The 23,883-nt window shown below is 46.2% G+C and overlaps 1 protein-coding gene across 1 annotated transcript in view; it reads left to right on the top strand.

Annotated features, from left to right (window-relative positions):
- Nucleotides 1–23,883, top strand: part of PEBP4 (phosphatidylethanolamine binding protein 4) — a 2,262,838-nt gene that overhangs the window by 256,628 nt on the left and 1,982,327 nt on the right. Inside the window, exon 2 of the mRNA XM_078665387.1 lies at nucleotides 4,014–4,129. Coding sequence (XP_078521513.1) covers nucleotides 4,020–4,129 — 110 coding nt within the window. The 5' untranslated portion in view covers nucleotides 4,014–4,019. The remainder of the gene's footprint in view (nucleotides 1–4,013; nucleotides 4,130–23,883) is intronic.

Consider the following 23,883-nt stretch of genomic DNA (forward strand, 5'->3'; position numbering starts at 1 on the left):
GATACCACTGCTTGAAAAGCGTACAGTAACAATACTCATTTTTGTGTATTTACCATATACCATTTCAAATGCGAATTATGTATTTTGGGGTGGGTTGGAAAACACATGCACCATTATATGTCTACTATTGCTTAGTTTTAGTAATGAGGGACATTAGATCGTGGAGTGTGTGTTGTATTTCTATCTAGGACCCTAATTCGATATTCCTGATTTATGCCCTTATGTGGTTATAATAAATAATATCCTTATAAAGGCATAATAATCATATCCATATTTAGTCGTAGCCCATGCAGTCCAAATTAAGCAAGGCTACTTTCCCGGACTCCTAGAGAGTACAACGAGTTCTTTAAACAAAATTAACCTACAGCAACCTGGGAAATCCCCATGCTTCTGTTTTGATTTGTCCTAGAACTCCTGCAAACACTGAAAGAACAGCCAGTTCTTAGTGACATCTTTATTGACGTCTTATGTCCAACCTTACGTCAAACCCGGCACCTTTCAGGTATAAATATACCAACGTTGCCTTAAGCAAACACACGGTGGTTTGGAGCAGAGCGGCTATCTACTTGCCCGAGAGCCCAGCTGATGCGAGAGCCCACGGACGCCGCCCCTCCCTTTTGACGCACTGAGAAAGATGATGTATTTTTCTCCAGCCGAGAAAATCCAGCTCCGGTGTTTTCAGCTGCCCTTGCGGGTTGCTGGGATATCGAGTCCTGAGAGAGAGATACCAGACCTCCTGCTTTCTATTACCCAGGTACGGAGCTGACTAAACCCTTAAGAGAATTCTTGATTCAGATTCTTGGCAAATACCAACTTAACTTAAACTGCAACTTACTTACTCCTTCCCACGTATTAGGCTAAGGTCAGGTACACCGGGGTAGGCGTAGATTAGAAGCACCAGTTGAGTACGTTAGTCAATGTATTTCTGTATGTATATATTTTATCCATTTTGAAGTATCATATGGCTAAGAAACCATATCAATGCTTTTACAGTATTATTTTATAATACTCCTTTTACTGTACGCACTTTACTTTACATTAAGTATTGCAATTGTGACAATTCATTTCTCTTGCATGAGAAAGAAGACTGCTCAATAAATAACACCTTTTATTGAAAACGCCTGTCTCTCTATTTCTCTGCACTCTGGTGAAACTAAGTATGCACGTTTGACTGAGCAAAATAGCTGTCTATTGTTTCCACACGACTCTAGAGATACACTCTTATTCTGAGGGAGCAAAGTTGTCATGTTATATAGTTGTCAGAAGCTAATCCCTTCTTGTCTATCCAGGGAAGTTAAACTCCTCCTTGTTTATTCGAGAAAGTTTCTAGTGACCTCTGAGCTAGCTGGCAAAACTAATTAAGTCTAATATAGTCAGTAGAGACCTAGTCGACCTCAGTCCTACGTCTACACTGCTGTTTATATTATTCCAATGCGCTGAGCCTATTGGGAATATAGGAACTACACTACAATTCCTGGAGCATCGCGATACCTCTTGAGATCGAGGAAAGAATCTGCAGTGCTGAAAAAAAGACTGGTTGAGCTAGTGCCCTGGGTTAGTGAAACGGAGAGCCGATGTGGCAAGGGGGGGGGGATCAGTGCTGCGTAGGGTAGTGACACCCGTCTCGGCCCGTTGTAAAGAAATCAACGGCTGCCCAGGGATAAGAGCTCCAATGATTGTTTCAACGAGTTTTTAGAAAGATCAATTATCGCTGTTGCTAAAATGCATAACAAAAGAATCATTTGTGCTGTAGGGTTTGTTGTTGCTCTGGTGGTTATGGCAATAATCACCTGGTTTGTTGGGAAAGTGGCTCCTGCTCGACAGCTTTTTGTTGCCACTACTACAGCAGTGGAACATCATTACTTCACGCTTCCCTACCATGAGCAGAAGCATCGACAATCCTACCTAAATAATACATTCATCCAGATGTTGCATCATACACATAATGCCACGAATACTACCAACTGTCGGGTGTGTGGGATGATACCTGCGCACCAAAAGAAAGGGGGAACACCTTTTATTCCTCTACCGTTTTCCCATAATGGTTCGTGTCAAGCTTGATATGCACTTTTGTTTGCTTCCGGAAAGCCTTCAGTAGGTGGGATTAACTTTCGTCTGAATAAAGTATGCTATCAAGATAAAGATGGTTATCCTCAAGCTAAAGGGACTTAATGGGAATGGGAAGAGTATCAACCTGATAATATTTCGACACCATATGTCTTCACGAACATGAGAACAATTAAAAATAATGGACCTTTTGTAATTTCTGTGACAAGAGCTAAAGCAGATTTATGTATTAGTAGTGTTGGGAGAATTCCAGTAGGAAGGAGTGAGTGTACAGTAATTCTAACCATTGAAGGTGTTAATAACAGCAGTTTTACGTCTTCACATAATACCTATTTTGTGTGCGGTAATAAAGGATACTATCAATTACCTGTTGGGTGGTCTGGGGTATGTTACATATCATTTTTGTTACCACCTGTGTTCTTAGCCCCTCCATCATATCACCGGGATTTAAAATTGTACAACGACATTTCCAAGAACAGATACAAACGAACAATAAGTACAGATGAGGTTGATCAGACTGATACCACTTTGCAACAATATGTCGATTTCAATTTGGGATTGTTCTTCTTTGTGGGTGCTGCATTAAATAGCAGAAAGATCAGGCGATTGACTTGTGTTGTGGAAGCTGTCACCAATCAAACAGCTATGGCACTTGGGAAAATTACAGAGGAGCTGCAAGTTGCGAGGATTGTAGCACTCCAGAATCGCATGGTATTAGATGCGATTCTGGCTGATCGAGGTGGTGTATGCCGCATCATTGGCAGCAGCTGTTGTGTCTTCATTCCGGATCACTCGCCTTCAGTATATGATGCAATCTCTAAACTGCATAAGATTGCTGCAGAAATTCACCCAGAGACTGGTACATGGACATTTTCGAACTGAATATGGACACTCTTTATTACTTGGGGCTGGAAGCTACTGACTAATCTATGTATACTACTGGTGATACTATTTACATGCTGTACTTGTATACAATGTGGTCCTATGCTTTGCTCCATGTGCATCACTGCTTGTACACCTGCCAAAAGAAATATTACAGAAATGAAAGCACAACAAATGTTTAATAAAGAGGTCACTGAGATTATGAGCATCAATGTACAGGATGCATATCTAGATTACCCAAGATAAACAAATGTCTTCAGCTAATGCTAAAAGGGCCGTCTGTTGTAATTTGGCAGCGATTAGATTAGCATTAGCGGAAGCCATCCTGTATTTAGAGACTATCCTGTCCGTTTTGTGGAATCCATTTTGTATTTCTGTAAGCCATTTTGTTTGCCATGTGCTGCCATGTGATTGCCATGTGCTCTGTCCTACCTTTCTGTTAACTGCTCTTGAAATCTGCCTAGAAACAAACTATATTTAGAATCTTCCACCTTCGCACATGCTCAGTTGAGCTTGCAGCTGTCCATGCAGCTGCTGTAGTCTGTAAGTGTGAGGATGTGTTCACCAGAATAAGCAACTGTTAGCTCCTCCCACTTGTTGACTGCATTTCTGTATGACCTTATATGTACCTAAAACCAGCATTTTGTACTTGTACCGCCTTCATTTGAGCCCCTGTGTGGGTATAAAAGGACCAAGCTCCTTCCATTCGGTGTGCTACTTCATACACTACCGAAGGGTGTTGTGTGAATGTAGTTCCACCTCATGAGGTTTAATAAATCTTATATTTTCTGTTCCAGTTTCTGTGCCAACTTCTTCCTATTGGTCTGAGGACTCTGTGCAGACAAGGGCGAATCCCTTGCACTGGTTGGCCTTGCTGAGGCTCACCTCCACATTTGGTCCTTGAAGCATGAATGCATATTTGTTATTAGGGCCTAGAGATAAAGACTGGAGTGGTGAGTGTGGCAGAGATTAATAGTAACGAGCAGTCCACAGATTTTTGTTCCCGTAGATCCCCGTAGACCTCAGTTCCTGTGGTCTCATTTCTCATGTATCTATTTTGACAGGTCAAGATGCTGGCTCTAGTGGCTCTGTTTGTGATCTCCAGACTAACTACCTCGCTCACAGATAATACGTACTGCACGTTTGAGACTTTGAGAGGAGGAGATGGGGACTTTTGCAGGTGAGTTGCCACAGCACTGAAAGAGACATTGTGATGGCACAGAAGGAGAAAATGTTACAACATCGAGAGAGGCAATGTAGAGATGTAACTATACATTATGACTGTTCTAACGTACCAGTTTGCACTCTCCTAGCTGTATGTATGACTTTCTCACTCCCCCTTATTAGCTGTAAAGTCATTATTAAAAAAAATACCTGTTATCCCATTAGTAATTGGGCTGGGGTTTAGACTTTATTTTCTGAGCAGCAAAGAAAATCAGGAGCCTTGCATATTAGTGTCTCTCTGTCGTGGAAATCCTCGCCATTGATGGTCACTAGAATAATTTCCTCAGGTCTAGTGGGAACCCAGAACACTATTAAGACAGTTGCAAAAAACACAGTTGATGGACAGAATGTAGAACAATGTCATACATTCACCCCAGTACAAGGATCTGGGCCTAAATCCATCGTTTTTTTGCACTCCACACCACCCTGGGTTAGACACTGGCTATATGCAAATCAGCTCTGACCCTGTGCCTCATGGGAGCAGTCCAGTCCGAACTACCAAGCCATGTCTTTCCCAGACCGGAATCAAGCATCCAAGGACCGGTTTCTGGCTATCAGCCTTCATCAGCCTGGATAGCTTGACTCCAGTGGTGTGGAGAGCCTGGGACTCACGTCTGAGCATACCCAGCCCACTCGGGGTGAAAATTGCAAAAAACACAGTTGATGGACAGAATGTAGAACAATGTCATACATTCACCCCAGTACAAGGATCTGGGCCTAAATCCATCGTTTTTTTGCACTCCACACCACCAGCTCTGACCCTGTGCCTCATGGGAACAGTCCAGTCCGAACTACCAAGCCATGTCTTTCCCAGACCGGAATCAAGCATCCAAGGACCGGTTTCTGGCTATCAGCCTTCATCAGCCTGGATAGCTTGACTCCAGTGGTGTGGAGAGCCTGGGACTCACGTCTGAGCATACCCAGCCCACTCGGGGTGAAAATTGCAAAAAACACACTATTAACCCCTTCGATGCGGATGACAAAGCCAGCTCGTCATGGGCGTTACCTGCGCTACGCGGATGACGAGCTGGCTTTGTCACAAACCGCGCGATTTTCAAATTTCAGCGCACAGCGGGAAAACCCGCTAGCGCGTTAGCGGTTAAGACAGTATTTTAAACATATTTACATTTGTGTCAAACTATTTAAAATGAATAAACTGTGTACATTGCCATTTCATTGTTTTGAAAAAACATGCTGTTGCAGACAGAATATGGCACTCCTTTTAAGACTTGTTGCTCTTAACACTTCTATTTGCCATGCTTCAGGCACAAACCTCAGTTCGATTTTCTGCACTGCCAGAGAGAGCACCTGAACGTTCTTTCACCTGTTTATAGGACTGAATTAGTAAGATGTACTTCCTTCTTCTTTTTATGTATTTTCCTGCAGCATCTTTCATTTTTCAATGTGTGTTGCTACGATCTTAGTTTTTGCAACAAGCCTGCATATTTAACAATTGTTACAAATTATGGGAAAAGGGTGAGTAGAGATAATGACCACTCTGAAGATGCCTATGGTTTATCTGACCACCATGATTATGGCACTTCTGGACATTGTCAAGGTTTATAGTACAAAACTCATGAGGAATATGACAGGTCTGAATATTTTCTAATTCAATTTCAACCACACTTTCTAAGGCCTTTCATAACGAGGGCTGTCAAAAAGCCAACAGAATACCTTGTTTTAAGAAGAACAAGTGATGCCTTATCTCGATCCTCGAATTTGGTTGAAACCTTCATCGGACCGGGACAGAAAATTGACCCGGATACCAAAATTAATATGTCCCCATTCATTAATCCAGTAGCTAAAAAAGCGGCTCATGCTTGCACATTTGGTGCAGTTTTAAACTTGTAAAGAGATACTATATAGGTATTTTGCAAGTTATGGGAAACTAAATGCATTTGTGCTTGCTAGAGGCAATGTTTTGGGTAATATGAGGGAAATCAACAGTAAAAACCGGTCAACCAGACTATAGAACAGGCCCACAAACAGTCTGAAAACCAGCCCACACACCAACCTGCCAGATCAACACTTCTGGCACTTCCAGATTGCCCCGTAGGCCAGTCCAACCCAGGTTTAGACCTTATCATATCTGAGTTGACTGATACCAGCCATCGGCCACTGGTTCAACTGTATCAACTTTTATATTGATACTGAGAAATACTTTGGCTCCGATTTCACCTTCATCATTAAAATCGGTGTTAGTATCCATATTGGTGCAAGGGGCTCCTTCTGCGCTATGGAATTTTGTCAGGACCAGAGGCGAGGATTATGCATAATCCCTCTACACTTTATTCACAGCAGTCTTCACCATCACAGAAAAAACGTAATTTCCCAGAAACCATAGGGAAGGATCAACAGTGTATAACCAATTAGTAAACATAGTCCATATCAGGGATACTAAAAGTACGGCCCGGGGACCGTATGCAGCCCTCCTGGGGTTTAATTGCGGCCTTCCCCCCCTGTTCACATTACAGTGCAGGAACATTCAGAAAGCTGTGAAACAACCTGGACACTTTATTTACACGTTAACTAAAGTAGCGATATAGAAGCAAAGGTGTCCTAGACGACTTTTGTTTAAGAACACCTTTAGTTTTAGAGACATCTACCTCTAGAGACATCTTGCACTAAACGTAAAAAAATGATAAACTCTCTTCAAACGTAATTTTATTTTATTTTATTACCATGCATGAGTAGATTGAATTATATCACGGCATTCAGAGGAATTTATTAGAAGTGATAGTTTTCAAACATTAACTTGGAAACATTTATGCCACCCTCATTCGGAAAGCAATGTCATTAGGGGACTAAGAGTCAAGTCATTTGTCAGGTGCACTTTGTGTGTAGCCTTGGTTGTTATATAATTGAAACAGTATAATTTATTAAATAAAACACAAGAGTAGGATTTGTACAGCACACATCCTGAACTTGTATATTTTAAGGTGTTCTCATATGTGGTAGTAATGAAGAAATAGGAGGCAAAGTGAAATTAACCAATTGCCTAGGATGACATTTTATTCAAGTGGGTAAGGCAGGACTGATACCAGCTTTTCTGGTTTCACATTTTGCAATTCAGCCACCAAATGAGTATCTCTTTCTCTCTCATGTTTTACATTCAAAGTTAATGCTTTGAATTTCATTCTTATTACAAAAAACAGTGGACCCTAGTATTTGAGAAATCGGGGTAAGAATAGACATACACTAAATAGTTAGTATGTCCTTTGTCCAGCCGGACAGGAATTTATTTTGACAATTACAAACAATAGAAAGGAATCAGAAGTAATGTCAAGGGGGCACAGCCTGTGACCCACAAGAAACAAGACAAAACAACAACTTCCAGGCAAGTGCGAACAAGGCGGTCTGTGTGCTAGTATTCAGTGTACAGACTTGATTGCTTTAGGATACCATTGTACAAAGCATTGAGAGCATTATAGGAACATATGGTACTAGTGTGTCGACGTTTTGATGCCAGACCTCAGATACATGGCATCATCTTCAGGACAAGTATATAAACCATGTTTGTCTTGAGTAATATATACAATTGCCTTTCATACGTGGCAGGGTAACGGGTGGACCGTGGATCCAGTCTGGAGAGCAAGTGCTTTTTCGGGAAGGAGAACCCTGTGATGACGGGTCAGTTTAAATCCCGCGTTTGATATCGATGCCATCGAAATCGCGGCTTGTGAGTAGCTGCCGAAAGCAGGATCGCTTGTTCAGGCGTGCATTGCAGGAATCGCTCAATCCAGCGATTCCCGCAATGCACGCTTGAACAAGACAAACATGGTTTGTATACTTGTCCTAGAGATGATGCCATGTATCTGAGGTCTGGCATCGAAACGTCGACACACTAGTACCATATGTTCCTGTAATGCTCTCAATGCTTTGTACAATGGTACCCTAAAGCAATCAAGTCTGTACATTGAATACTAGCACACATACCGCCTTGTTCTCACTTGCCTGGAAATTGTTATTTTGTCTTGTTTCTTGTGGGTCACAGGCTGTGCCCCCTTGACATTACTTCTGATTCATTTCTTTTGTTGTAATTTCCAAAATAAATTCCTTTCCGGCTGGACAAAGGACATACTAACTATTTAGTGTGTGTCTATTCTTACCCTGATTTCTCAAATACTAGGGTCCACTGTTTTTTGTAATAAGCTAACGCCCAACGTCCCCAGTGCATTATCTTCGGGTTCCCTTGTTTCCCAATAACATTGAATTTCATTCCTGGCGCATGAAAATAGTGTTGGTGGCAGACAGAAGTCACGTGAAGACTTGGCTTGTTGTCCACACCATGAATCTGCTTTGCGTCCCCCTATGTGCAACTTTCATCACCATGACCCTAGCACTATAGGCGTCAGTGCGGTCCTCGGGCACACTACAGACCGTACTTTCATGCCCCTGAGGAAATGTTTGCGAGTACCCATGGTCCATATTAAAGTCCATCCTCGATGTCTATGCCCTCTCTTTCTACGCTACTCAGCAGCCACGTCAGCTAAGTGCTCTCTCTGCTTTGTACCTACTTGTATGCATGTGCGCTGTATTAACTGTGTATGACTTGATTTTAACCCATTTTACCTTGTAGAGGTCAGCGGGAACATGATTCAGTGTTCCTCACGTGGGGCGATACAATATTTCTCAGGCTACGTGCACGCAGTTGCTTCTTGCAGCTACTACAGGACATCCTCGTAACTCGCTCGCTATTGTTCGCAGCAGTGTGCACCAGATTCTTGGCATTCCTGAGAGATTACGGTGGCAACTGCTGCAGAGACTTGGCCAATTTGCAGCGCTTGTTCCCCAAAGGCAGCCTGGAGCGTGATGCCTGTAATAAATGGGTCAGTATTGAAGGGTCTATTCCCTTCAATGATCATAAATTGTGGTGACCGTGTTGCCTGCTAAAGTAGGTTCGTACTGGCTTGTTAACCACAGGGGAAGCCATATATTTGTTATTAAGGCACCACAAGGGCTGGCCCAGGCTGCAGCCTCCCCCGCAAACAAATGTCAGGGTGTTGGGCCCACCTTAATCAGAGTCAGTGACTCTCACTACTGGTTAGGGTCCCCAGCACCACATTGGCACTCATGACGGCAACAAATAGCGCTTATTTGGAGGGAGAGGCCTCATTCCTTCCGTTGGAAGATGAGTTCTGTGAGGCCAAGGATGCCTCAATCCACCATACACTTTCCTCAGCCCTTCCACTTCTAGAGCAGAAAATTGATCTGTTGGTACAAGCACTGCATGAGCCCCTCAGGGGTACGCCCGCCCAAGCGCTTGGCCCCTTAGCAAGCCTATGAGCCGCGAGGGGCCGGAGAGGCATTTTAACGTCTTAAACCAGCTTTCCTTAAATCTAACCCGCAGTTTGCTGAAGCAGACCCCCCCCCCCTGGATTCCTTGGACCCCTCTGGGGATGACAAGGACTCACAGGGTGAGTCAGATGTTGAACTAGGCCCCTCTTGGCCGTGGACCCGACCGTGAATGAAGCCTCCCGGCCCGGTCAGCTTGGGCTCCCAGCCAGATGCCTTGATGGTGGACATGCTGGACCCTGATGACCTACTACACCTCGGATCCTCCATGTGGTCCCTGAGCATCAAAGTGGCCACCTTTGTGCCTGGACGCCTCCGGACACCACTCAAAAAGTACATTAGACCCCTACCTGGAAGGGAAAGTAGCATGGACCCCTGAAATTGATGACCGCATGACCACCTTTTTGGCCAAGTTCATGAGAGAACTCGAGAAGGGCAATAGTAGCTCCTTGCGGTCGTATCAGGACAAACTACTAGCTCTCAAGGGACTCCAGACCAAGCTATTGGACATGGCGAAGTATGCAAAACAGTCAGGGTCCATGATATCTCCAGAGGTTTTGTTTGGCTGGGTCCAACATGCGGTAATATTTTGGGGGCAATGCAACTGCTCTCTTTAGGCAGAATTGCACCACTCACTCCTGATCAAAGTTCACCCCAAGCTGGGCGACTTAGCTACATCTGAGGCGGGCCCACAGCTGTAGTCGGCCTGTTTGGTGAGCCTTTCATTAAAGAACTGGGTAGGTTTATTGTCATATTTAACTCATTAGATAAAGCCCAAACCTCCATTAAAAAGATCTTCTCTGCTAAGGTTTTCACTGTGGGAGGGGGAGCAGGGGATCTCGCCTGGACGTTTCATTACCAATGCTCCCCAGAGAGGCCAAGGCTCTTGCCCGGGACAGCATCAAGGTCAAGCCAAATATTGCAGCTTCTATCCTTCCAGGTGCTTCCAACATAAGCGTGGTGCCAGAGGAGGCAGACAAGGTACCCATGGAACTTCCCAAGATGAGAACTTTCTTTCCAGCTAAGAGTGGTATTTTTCTCGAGGAGACTTAACTCTTATAGACCAGGAAATTGGGGATCTGCTCCGCAAAATGGCGATTATCCCGACTGTCTTAAATCCAGCTGAGTTCTTGAGCAATGTGTTCCTCGTGGAAAAGCGGGACAGAAGCTACCGCCCGAACATAAACCTCTGGGAGTTCAGCGAGTGGTTGGTCTACAGGCACTTCAAGATTTCGGGCATCCATCTATCCATCTGTTGCGTGATCTTCTCTGCAGAGCGGATTGGTTGGTGAGATTGGACCTCAAGGACGCGTACCTGTTGGTCCCGATCTATGCCCCACAGCACCAATTTTAGCAGTTCCTGCGGTGCCATCAAGTATTCGAGTTCCAGACTCTATTGTTCGGCCTGTCCTTGGCTCCATCGTGCTTTACCAATGTACTCAAGTCGGGGTTGGAATCCCTGCACAGCTAGGGCTTGTGGATTATTGTTTACCTAGACAATATACTCTTGATGCACCAGTGCCCCTGGACGCTGATAACACAGCTCCAGTCAGTGATGGACCTGCTGGAGCAGCTAGACTTCACTGTTGGCCCGAGTGCACTGTAAGATGTTTCTGGGGTTTGTAATAGAATCCAAGGAGTCTATACTGAGCCTCCACTTCAAAAAGATGGTGAAGATTCGCCATGAACCCAGGAAAACTCTGCCACGTCCATCCACGTCCCTTTGGCAATTGGCCAGGCTGGTAGGCCTTTTGGCGACGTCCATATAGGCAATCTACCCAGGCCCTCTTCATTATAGGGCCCTTCAACAACTGAAAGGGTCTCGCTTATGCAGAGGCCTGAAGTACTCACAGTTGGTACCGTTGTCAGAGGAAGCTCGAGAGGCGATGAGATGGTGGCTATCCCATATGGAAGCATGGAATGGAAGAGCGATCTTTGGCTTCCGTCCAGATATCTTAATAGAATCGGATGCCAGCAAGGCAGGCTTGGGGGCCTGATGTGGAGATGTGTCCACAGGCAGAAAAAGGTCTTCTGAAGAACAGAGTATGCATATTAACTGGCTGAAGTTAGTAATGGGGTGGCTTGCAGTTTTCTGCTTCACGAAGGAGAAGGTGAGCTGTTGTGTGGTGCTGAAGATGGAAAACTTCTTGGCAGTCCACTACATCAATCGCCTAGGGGGGTCCCAGGTTCAAATCGCTGGCGGAGCTGCCAAAGAACTTCTGGCAGTATTACCTGGATCACCAGATCTCAGTAACGGCAAAATATCTCCTGGGGACCTCCAACAAGGTGGCTGATAGGCACTCCAGACATCTCGGAGACCTCCGTTCTTGGAATTTGCACCCAGAAGTATTTTGGGTGGTGAACGAACTGTGGGGACCATTCTCGGTGGACCTCTTCGCCTCCCTGTTGAATCACCAGGTAGACAAGTTCTTCAGTTGGAGGCTCGAACTGCAGGACGCGGAGATGGATGCCTTCCTACATGGAGTCAGGATAAAGGGTATGCCTGCCCTCCGTTCTTAATGCTTATGAGATTGTTAACACAGGTACGGAGACAGAAGGTGGATCTGGTGGTGATCACACCTATATAGAGGTCTCAAGTATGGTTTCCATTGATGATGGAACTTTCTTGGAATTCTCCAATCTGTTTACCCCACAGACTGGATCATCTTCTGGGCGATCTGGGGAACTCCCTGCTATGATTCTGGAAGGGTCGCTCTATCTCATGGCATGGAGGATTACCGGAGTGGATGAACAGTCAGAGACCTTTTGGAAGACGGTTAATGTCTTTTACTCCAAGACGTGGGCGGAAGGAACTACCAAGATGAGTCGCTCCTCTTGGCGACAATTGCTTTGTTGGTGTTTACAGAGGGACCAGTATCCCGTGTAATCTGAGGTTGTTTACATTCTGAACTTCTTATCGTCATTAGTTTCGGAGGGGTTGACTTACAGATCAGTGAACACCTTCTGCTCCATGATCTCTGCGAGTCATTCATTTGCTGGTGGATAGCTCACCGGTGTAAGAACATCCCCTAGTCAGGACATTGAGGGGTGTCATATTGTCTGTCCCTCTGGAACACAGGTATACTACGGTATGGGATGTGAATAAGGATCTTGGGGCCACGTGTAAAAAGAAAAATTCTGCAGAATCGACCAATTTGTAAACGTAAAAAGCTTAAATAGCGATTCTGTAACTTGTTACCGAATCGCAATTTGGGTTTTGCAATTCAGTATTTGGAAGGGGCATGTGAAGGGCGTCCTTCCTAATAGCAACTTACTGTGCTATGTACAAATGTTTTGTGACTGAATATTGATCACAAAGCATTCGCTTTTTACCACCAACTTCAATTTGGTGGTAACCCCTTCACAAATGAGAGTGGGTCCCCAGAGGACCCCTTCCCTTTTGTGAATACATGCAAAAGTTGGATTTAAGAGCAGACAGTGGTCCCACGGACCAATGCCTACTCCTAAAAAATGAAACTGAAACATTTCAATTTTATTTTTTAAACGCATCAGGTTTTCCTTTAAGGAAAGTGTGCTGCATTTTAAAAAAAAGTTGCTTTATTTAAAAGTAAACACAGACGTGGTGGTCTGCTGTCCCCAGCAGGCCACCATCCCTGTGTTTATAGCAATTCCCAGTGGGTCGCAAACTGTGGCCTACCTCATGAATATTAATGAGGCAGGTCTATTTGTGACCCACTGGGAATTTCAAATGAAACTCAATAGAGTTTCATACATTTGAAATTGCGATTTCCTAATTGCGATTCGCATGGAAATCAGAATTTTGAACTCACAATTTCTAAGGTACGTATATGTGGCCCTTTGTCTCTTCCTCTGATGGCCAAGAAACGAATATGATTTGAGAAAACCGCTATCTGGTAATTTAGCCATGTTACTATGTTTGATCTCCTGTAAACGGCTGTCAGATATGCAAACCCTGGCTATTGCAGGTAGAGTATTCACCGCAGAGGGGATTACTTTCCATATTTCGAGACATAAAATGTGATGTCACAATTGTCTGTTATACAGCATTTCATGAGAAGCTGAATTTGTGTGAGGTTGCATGTTTGAAGGCATATGAAGCCATTACGGAGAAGATTTGTCCGGCAGGAGAACACCAACTCCCCATTTCAATAAGTAAACCAGATAAGGCAGTGTCCTCTCCTACTATTTCCAGATGGGTATGGTATGTCATGCAGGAGGGTGGCATTGATACGTCCATCTTTGGTGTACACTCTGCGAGAGGTGCTATGCCTTACAAGGCTTTCTCTCTAAGTTGGAAGATATTTAGCATGTAGTGGACTGGTCGTCTGAATCCACCTTCAAGAAGTTTGATTTCAAACCTGTGTAACTAATATGGCCACTATGGTCATCAATAAGTTTTGAACTAGCATTTTCCTCACCTTTGGTCCTGAAATAGAAAATTAAATTTTCTTGCTTTAGTAACAGAAATGTTCAATTCTATTGAGGACACGGAGGCAAGGATTATCCCCACCCAAATACGCATACTTCTGCCATCTATCATGGGATAAAAAATGATATGCTCAGGAAATACGTAAGGTATAAGTATGCATGTTACTGCTTCTCAATTTTGTTTAGATACAGTGATGTGGATATTATCCAGTATTAAGGTATCTTTCATATATTCACATGCCTGAATCATTCACCGTCGTCGGGATGGGAGTCCCCGGTCCATAAATAAAGTAATGTCCCATTAGACATATAGAGTAATAGGCCAAAGGCCTCACATTAGTAACATGTCCATGTCCTTTTGTAAAAAGGACCAAACTCTGGAGAAGAGCCAATAAGCTATCACCACCCTCTAGAACCTTCCTGGAAGGAGCCCTAGTCCCTCAGATTTTCTACCGCACGTCGTGCTAAGGGAGTCTCCTCTGAGCTCTGCTCAGTTTACTTCATTTCTGGATTTCCAGTGTTTCTTCTCATATATTTCCATCTTCTGAGTGAATTTCTTCTGTTCTTCATGGCAGATACACCTAAGAAAGGCCTTTTTAGGCCCTGTGGTTCCTGTGGTAAAAAAGAGGCTTCATGTGGATGACCATTCAGAAAAGGGGGTGGTGATGAACAGAGTGTCTGAATTAAGCAGACCACTCTTACCCAGTCCAAAGATCAGGGCTTGATCCATCACCGTTATTTATCTCACTGCCCCATCCCAGCTCAGAACCTGGCTATATGCAAATTAGTCTGTCCCTGGCCCAGTGCATCATGGGAACAGGGCAGACCAAACTACCAAGCCAATTCTTCACCAGAAAGGAGACAAGCTACCGGGGACCGGTTTCTGGCATTTCAGCCTCTTCGGCCCGGCTTGCTTGAATCCTGATGGAGCAGTGAGAAAGGGACTCATGTCTGAGTATACCCTGCCACACCTATAGTGGCCAAAAACGATTCAGAAAAGGGGGTGGTGATGAACAGAGTGTCTGAATTAAGCAGACCACTCTTACCCAGTCCAAAGATCAGGGCTTGATCCATCACCGTTATTTATCTCACTGCCCCATCCCAGCTCAGAACCTGGCTATATGCAAATTAGTCTGTCCCTGGCCCAGTGCATCATGGGAACAGGGCAGACCAAACTACCAAGCCAATTCTTCACCAGAAAGGAGACAAGCTACCGGGGACCGGTTTCTGGCATTTCAGCCTCTTCGGCCCGGCTTGCTTGAATCCTGATGGAGCAGTGAGAAAGGGACTCATGTCTGAGTATACCCTGCCACACCTATAGTGGCCAAAAACGATTCAGAAAAGGGGGTGGTGATGAACAGAGTGTCTGAATTAAGCAGACCACTCTTACCCAGTCCAAAGATCAGGGCTTGATCCATCACCGTTATTTATCTCACTGCCCCATCCCAGCTCAGAACCTGGCTATATGCAAATTAGTCTGTCCCTGGCCCAGTGCATCATGGGAACAGGGCAGACCAAACTACCAAGCCAATTCTTCACCAGAAAGGAGACAAGCTACCGGGGACCGGTTTCTGGCATTTCAGCCTCTTCGGCCCGGCTTGCTTGAATCCTGATGGAGCAGTGAGAAAGGGACTCATGTCTGAGTATACCCTGCCACACCTATAGTGGCCAAAAACGATTCAGAAAAGGGGGTGGTGATGAACAGAGTGTCTGAATTAAGCAGACCACTCTTACCCAGTCCAAAGATCAGGGCTTGATCCATCACCGTTATTTATCTCACTGCCCCATCCCAGCTCAGAACCTGGCTATATGCAAATTACAAAACAAAGGGGGAGCGTAGAGGTACTGATAGAATCACCCTCCTAACAGAACTTTAATAAACAAAGAGATTCTATCAAAAAAGTGATAACATGGTAAAATTTTAATTTTTAATTGGTTTCAATTTTTCTAACAAACGTGCTAGGCTCTCTCTTAAAGGTGAAAAGACCAGAGCGCAATGTGCTTTTTTAAAATACCCCTCACACACTAAAAAAATCCAATAGTGTCATGCTTCATCATAGGGGTCTTCCCGCCCCTATAACGGGACGGGGCGTGCTACGACCAAGCGAATACGCGGGAGCACTTATATTGTGACAGTGACTATGTGTGAGTGCACAGGTGTCAGTGAAAGTGTAGGGACCTCAAAAAAGTGAATTAATAAAAAATATAAAAATTCCCTGGCATAGTAGAAAAAATACTTTATTCACTTCTCTAGCTGGGAACATTAAGAAGGGGTTGTGAGGTAGAGCAGTAGCTAGCTACCTAGTCAAAGAGGCTGAAATGCCAGGGCCGAAGAGGCTGAAATGCCAGAAACCGGTCCCCGGTAGCTTGTCTCCTTTCTGGTGAAGAATTGGCTTGGTAGTTTGGTCTGCCCTGTTCCCATGATGCACTGGGCCAGGGACAGACTAATTTGCATATAGCCAGGTTCTGAGCTGGGATGGGGCAGTGAGATAAATAACGGTGATGGATCAAGCCCTGATCTTTGGACTGGGTAAGAGTGGTCTGCTTAATTCAGACACTCTGTTCATCACCACCCCCTTTTCTGAATCGTTTTTGGCCACTATAGGTGTGGCAGGGTATACTCAGACATGAGTCCCTTTCTCACTGCTCCATCAGGATTCAAGCAAGCCGGGCCGAAGAGGCTGAAATGCCAGAAACCGGTCCCCGGTAGCTTGTCTCCTTTCTGGTGAAGAATTGGCTTGGTAGTTTGGTCTGCCCTGTTCCCATCATGCACTGGGACAGGAACATACTAATTTGCATATAGCCAAGTTCTGAGCTGGGATGGTGCAGTGAGCTAAAAAACGGTGATGGATCAAGCCCTGATCTTTGGACTGGGTAAGAGTGGTCTGCTTAATTCAGGCACTCTGTTCATCACCACCCCCTTTTCTGAATCATTTTGTCCACCATAAGCGTGGAAGGGTATACTCAGATGTGAGTCCCTTGCTCATTGCACCATCAGGATTCAAGCAAGCCGGGCCGACGACGCCTGAAATGGCAGAAACCGGTCCCCGGAAGCTTGGTTCCTTCCCAGTACAAGAATTGGCTTGGTAGTTTGGTTTGCCCTGTTCCCATCATGCACTGGGACAGGAACAGACTAATTTGCATATAGCCAAGTTCTGAGCTGGGATGGTGCAGTGAGCTAAAAAACGGTGATGGATCAAGCCCTGATCTTTGGACTGGGTAAGAGTGGTCTGCTTAATTCAGGCACTCTGTTCATCACCACCCCCTTTTCTGAATCATTTTGTCCACCATAAGCGTGGAAGGGTATACTCAGATGTGAGTCCCTTGCTCATTGCACCATCAGGATTCAAGCAAGCCGGGCCGACGACGCCTGAAATGGCAGAAACCGGTCCCCGGAAGCTTGGTTCCTTCCCAGTACAAGAATTGGCTTGGTAGTTTGGTTTGCCCTGTTCCCATCATGCACTGGGACAGGAACAGACTAATTTGCATATAGCCAAGTTCTGAGCTGGGATGGTGCAGTGAGCTAAAAAACGGTGATGGATCAAGCCCTGATCTTTGGACTGGGTAAGAGTGGTCTGCTTAATTCAGGCACTCTGTTCATCACCACCCCCTTTTCTGAATCATTTTGTCCACCATAAGCGTGGAAGGGTATACTCAGATGTGAGTCCCTTGCTCATTGCACCATCAGGATTCAAGCAAGCCGGGCCGACGACGCCTGAAATGGCAGAAACCGGTCCCCGGAAGCTTGGTTCCTTCCCAGTACAAGAATTGGCTTGGTAGTTTGGTTTGCCCTGTTCCCATCATGCACTGGGACAGGAACAGACTAATTTGCATATAGCCAAGTTCTGAGCTGGGATGGTGCAGTGAGCTAAAAAACGGTGATGGATCAAGCCCTGATCTTTGGACTGGGTAAGAGTGGTCTGCTTAATTCAGGCACTCTGTTCATCACCACCCCCTTTTCTGAATCATTTTGTCCACCATAAGCGTGGAAGGGTATACTCAGATGTGAGTCCCTTGCTCATTGCACCATCAGGATTCAAGCAAGCCGGGCCGACGACGCCTGAAATGGCAGAAACCGGTCCCCGGAAGCTTGGTTCCTTCCCAGTACAAGAATTGGCTTGGTAGTTTGGTTTGCCCTGTTCCCATCATGCACTGGGACAGGAACAGACTAATTTGCATATAGCCAAGTTCTGAGCTGGGATGGTGCAGTGAGCTAAAAAACGGTGATGGATCAAGCCCTGATCTTTGGACTGGGTAAGAGTGGTCTGCTTAATTCAGGCACTCTGTTCATCACCACCCCCTTTTCTGAATCATTTTGTCCACCATAAGCGTGGAAGGGTATACTCAGATGTGAGTACCTTGCTCATTGCACCATCAGGATTCAAGCAAGCCGGGCCGACGACGCCTGAAATGGCAGAAACCGGTCCCCGGAAGCTTGGTTCCTTCCCAGTACAAGAATTGGCTTGGTAGTTTGGTTTGCCCTGTTCCCATCATGCACTGGGACAGGAACAGACTAATTTGCATATAGCCAAGTTCTGAGCTGGGATGGTGCAGTGAGCTAAAAAACGGTGATGGATCAAGCCCTGATCTTTGGACTGGGTAAGAGTGGTCTGCTTAATTCAGGCACTCTGTTCATCACCACCCCCTTTTCTGAATCATTTTGTCCACCATAAGCGTGGAAGGGTATACTCAGATGTGAGTCCCTTGCTCATTGCACCATCAGGATTCAAGCAAGCCGGGCCGACGACGCCTGAAATGGCAGAAACCGGTCCCCGGAAGCTTGGTTCCTTCCCAGTACAAGAATTGGCTTGGTAGTTTGGTTTGCCCTGTTCCCATCATGCACTGGGACAGGAACAGACTAATTTGCATATAGCCAAGTTCTGAGCTGGGATGGTGCAGTGAGCTAAAAAACGGTGATGGATCAAGCCCTGATCTTTGGACTGGGTAAGAGTGGTCTGCTTAATTCAGGCACTCTGTTCATCACCACCCCCTTTTCTGAATCATTTTGTCCACCATAAGCGTGGAAGGGTATACTCAGATGTGAGTCCCTTGCTCATTGCACCATCAGGATTCAAGCAAGCCGGGCCGACGACGCCTGAAATGGCAGAAACCGGTCCCCGGAAGCTTGGTTCCTTCCCAGTACAAGAATTGGCTTGGTAGTTTGGTTTGCCCTGTTCCCATCATGCACTGGGACAGGAACAGACTAATTTGCATATAGCCAAGTTCTGAGCTGGGATGGTGCAGTGAGCTAAAAAACGGTGATGGATCAAGCCCTGATCTTTGGACTGGGTAAGAGTGGTCTGCTTAATTCAGGCACTCTGTTCATCACCACCCCCTTTTCTGAATCATTTTGTCCACCATAAGCGTGGAAGGGTATACTCAGATGTGAGTCCCTTGCTCATTGCACCATCAGGATTCAAGCAAGCCGGGCCGACGACGCCTGAAATGGCAGAAACCGGTCCCCGGAAGCTTGGTTCCTTCCCAGTACAAGAATTGGCTTGGTAGTTTGGTTTGCCCTGTTCCCATCATGCACTGGGACAGGAACAGACTAATTTGCATATAGCCAAGTTCTGAGCTGGGATGGTGCAGTGAGCTAAAAAACGGTGATGGATCAAGCCCTGATCTTTGGACTGGGTAAGAGTGGTCTGCTTAATTCAGGCACTCTGTTCATCACCACCCCCTTTTCTGAATCATTTTGTCCACCATAAGCGTGGAAGGGTATACTCAGATGTGAGTCCCTTGCTCATTGCACCATCAGGATTCAAGCAAGCCGGGCCGACGACGCCTGAAATGGCAGAAACCGGTCCCCGGAAGCTTGGTTCCTTCCCAGTACAAGAATTGGCTTGGTAGTTTGGTTTGCCCTGTTCCCATCATGCACTGGGACAGGAACAGACTAATTTGCATATAGCCAAGTTCTGAGCTGGGATGGTGCAGTGAGCTAAAAAACGGTGATGGATCAAGCCCTGATCTTTGGACTGGGTAAGAGTGGTCTGCTTAATTCAGGCACTCTGTTCATCACCACCCCCTTTTCTGAATCATTTTGTCCACCATAAGCGTGGAAGGGTATACTCAGATGTGAGTCCCTTGCTCATTGCACCATCAGGATTCAAGCAAGCCGGGCCGACGACGCCTGAAATGGCAGAAACCGGTCCCCGGAAGCTTGGTTCCTTCCCAGTACAAGAATTGGCTTGGTAGTTTGGTTTGCCCTGTTCCCATCATGCACTGGGACAGGAACAGACTAATTTGCATATAGCCAAGTTCTGAGCTGGGATGGTGCAGTGAGCTAAAAAACGGTGATGGATCAAGCCCTGATCTTTGGACTGGGTAAGAGTGGTCTGCTTAATTCAGGCACTCTGTTCATCACCACCCCCTTTTCTGAATCATTTTGTCCACCATAAGCGTGGAAGGGTATACTCAGATGTGAGTCCCTTGCTCATTGCACCATCAGGATTCAAGCAAGCCGGGCCGACGACGCCTGAAATGGCAGAAACCGGTCCCCGGAAGCTTGGTTCCTTCCCAGTACAAGAATTGGCTTGGTAGTTTGGTTTGCCCTGTTCCCATCATGCACTGGGACAGGAACAGACTAATTTGCATATAGCCAAGTTCTGAGCTGGGATGGTGCAGTTAGCTAAAAAACGGTGATGGATCAAGCCCTGATCTTTGGACTGGGTAAGAGTGGTCTGCTTAATTCAGGCACTCTGTTCATCACCACCCCCTTTTCTGAATCATTTTGTCCACCATAAGCGTGGAAGGGTATACTCAGATGTGAGTCCCTTGCTCATTGCACCATCAGGATTCAAGCAAGCCGGGCCGACGACGCCTGAAATGGCAGAAACCGGTCCCCGGAAGCTTGGTTCCTTCCCAGTACAAGAATTGGCTTGGTAGTTTGGTTTGCCCTGTTCCCATCATGCACTGGGACAGGAACAGACTAATTTGCATATAGCCAAGTTCTGAGCTGGGATGGTGCAGTGAGCTAAAAAACGGTGATGGATCAAGCCCTGATCTTTGGACTGGGTAAGAGTGGTCTGCTTAATTCAGGCACTCTGTTCATCACCACCCCCTTTTCTGAATCATTTTGTCCACCATAAGCGTGGAAGGGTATACTCAGATGTGAGTCCCTTGCTCATTGCACCATCAGGATTCAAGCAAGCCGGGCCGACGACGCCTGAAATGGCAGAAACCGGTCCCCGGAAGCTTGGTTCCTTCCCAGTACAAGAATTGGCTTGGTAGTTTGGTTTGCCCTGTTCCCATCATGCACTGGGACAGGAACAGACTAATTTGCATATAGCCAAGTTCTGAGCTGGGATGGTGCAGTGAGCTAAAAAACGGTGATGGATCAAGCCCTGATCTTTGGACTGGGTAAGAGTGGTCTGCTTAATTCAGGCACTCTGTTCATCACCACCCCCTTTTCTGAATCATTTTGTCCACCATAAGCGTGGAAGGGTATACTCAGATGTGAGTCCCTTGCTCATTGCACCATCAGGATTCAAGCAAGCCGGGCCGACGACGCCTGAAATGGCAGAAACCGGTCCCCGGAAGCTTGGTTCCTTCCCAGTACAAGAATTGGCTTGGTAGTTTGGTTTGCCCTGTTCCCATCATGCACTGGGACAGGAACAGACTAATTTGCATATAGCCAAGTTCTGAGCTGGGATGGTGCAGTGAGCTAAAAAACGGTGATGGATCAAGCCCTGATCTTTGGACTGGGTAAGAGTGGTCTGCTTAATTCAGGCACTCTGTTCATCACCACCCCCTTTTCTGAATCATTTTGTCCACCATAAGCGTGGAAGGGTATACTCAGATGTGAGTCCCTTGCTCATTGCACCATCAGGATTCAAGCAAGCCGGGCCGACGACGCCTGAAATGGCAGAAACCGGTCCCCGGAAGCTTGGTTCCTTCCCAGTACAAGAATTGGCTTGGTAGTTTGGTTTGCCCTGTTCCCATCATGCACTGGGACAGGAACAGACTAATTTGCATATAGCCAAGTTCTGAGCTGGGATGGTGCAGTGAGCTAAAAAACGGTGATGGATCAAGCCCTGATCTTTGGACTGGGTAAGAGTGGTCTGCTTAATTCAGGCACTCTGTTCATCACCACCCCCTTTTCTGAATCATTTTGTCCACCATAAGCGTGGAAGGGTATACTCAGATGTGAGTCCCTTGCTCATTGCACCATCAGGATTCAAGCAAGCCGGGCCGACGACGCCTGAAATGGCAGAAACCGGTCCCCGGAAGCTTGGTTCCTTCCCAGTACAAGAATTGGCTTGGTAGTTTGGTTTGCCCTGTTCCCATCATGCACTGGGACAGGAACAGACTAATTTGCATATAGCCAAGTTCTGAGCTGGGATGGTGCAGTGAGCTAAAAAACGGTGATGGATCAAGCCCTGATCTTTGGACTGGGTAAGAGTGGTCTGCTTAATTCAGGCACTCTGTTCATCACCACCCCCTTTTCTGAATCATTTTGTCCACCATAAGCGTGGAAGGGTATACTCAGATGTGAGTCCCTTGCTCATTGCACCATCAGGATTCAAGCAAGCCGGGCCGACGACGCCTGAAATGGCAGAAACCGGTCCCCGGAAGCTTGGTTCCTTCCCAGTACAAGAATTGGCTTGGTAGTTTGGTTTGCCCTGTTCCCATCATGCACTGGGACAGGAACAGACTAATTTGCATATAGCCAAGTTCTGAGCTGGGATGGTGCAGTGAGCTAAAAAACGGTGATGGATCAAGCCCTGATCTTTGGACTGGGTAAGAGTGGTCTGCTTAATTCAGGCACTCTGTTCATCACCACCCCCTTTTCTGAATCATGTGGATGACCAGCACAAAGATTGTCTCTACTGCCTTTACCCGGATCACTCTTCAAAGGACTCCAAGGTATGTCATACCTTTTCTTCAAAGACCATCAAAGATCGGGAGGGGCACCTCGTAATTTGGCTGCAGAGGCTGAAAGACAAAGACCAACTAGAGTCTTCTGAGGAGAGTAAGGGCTCTTCTATATTCTCCAAGTCCTCTCAGAAAAGACCAAGGGTGGCTTCTTCAGGCCCTTCGTCTTAGCCACCTCAGAAGAAGACACAGGGACATTCTAAGGCTCTGCCACCAAAGGTTTCTCCTCAGGAGATTGTTCACACCTTTAAGAAGCCTTCTTCCACTCCGTCGACGACGGCCTCGTCGACGGTGGCTTCAACAACGAGAAAATCTACGTCTAAGGCCTTGTGTGTGACCTCGTCGACAACGACTGTTTCCACTTCTGTCGCCTCTTCTTCACTGTCTATGTCAACAACGATGACTCCATCGTCGACTGCCGGTAGGTCTGTCTCGTCGACGATAAAGATAAAGAAGTCATCGTCGACCTCCAAGCAACCGTCGACGCTACGATCGCCGACGACAGTATCGCCGGCGGCCCAGACGACGAAGACTGTTCCGTCGATGACAACACCGTCGAGGAGATCCCCATCGACGACGACAACATCATTAACGACGGCTCCCACAGGAACTCCATCGACCATGGTGCCCTTCGGCGCTTCACCGTCGACGACTACACCGTCGACGGTCTTGTCGACGACAATGGATTCTAATTTGAAAATTACATACATCCATCTCAAAATAACGAAACGTACCTTAATGCCGGCCCTGACTTCGCCTCGTAGGGTCCAGCCATTGCCTCCAGCTCACCTCTTGGACGAAGAGGATTCTGATGAGGGCAGTATGTTTCGAACAGCGACAAGCTCATCTGAACTTAACGTGAATTATCAGGACAGTTCGGATTATGAGGACCAGGATCAGGAGGATCAGAATGTTTATCCAGAGGAATACCATCCGCCTCCGCCTCTCATGGTTTGCCTACCAGCATCTTTAGTTTCCGACCTACAGTTCCTCATTACAGACTATAAGCAGAGATTGCCTACTTCTGCCAAGTCTCCACTTCCAGCTGTATTTCCACCGCCAAGACCACAACTTCCACCCTTGAATCTACAGCCGGGGCCTGTCATTCCACCACCTCCGCCTTCCACAGAC

This window comes from Lissotriton helveticus, chromosome 11 (assembly GCF_964261635.1).
Source record: "Lissotriton helveticus chromosome 11, aLisHel1.1, whole genome shotgun sequence".
NCBI classification, from domain to species: domain Eukaryota; kingdom Metazoa; phylum Chordata; class Amphibia; order Caudata; family Salamandridae; genus Lissotriton; species Lissotriton helveticus.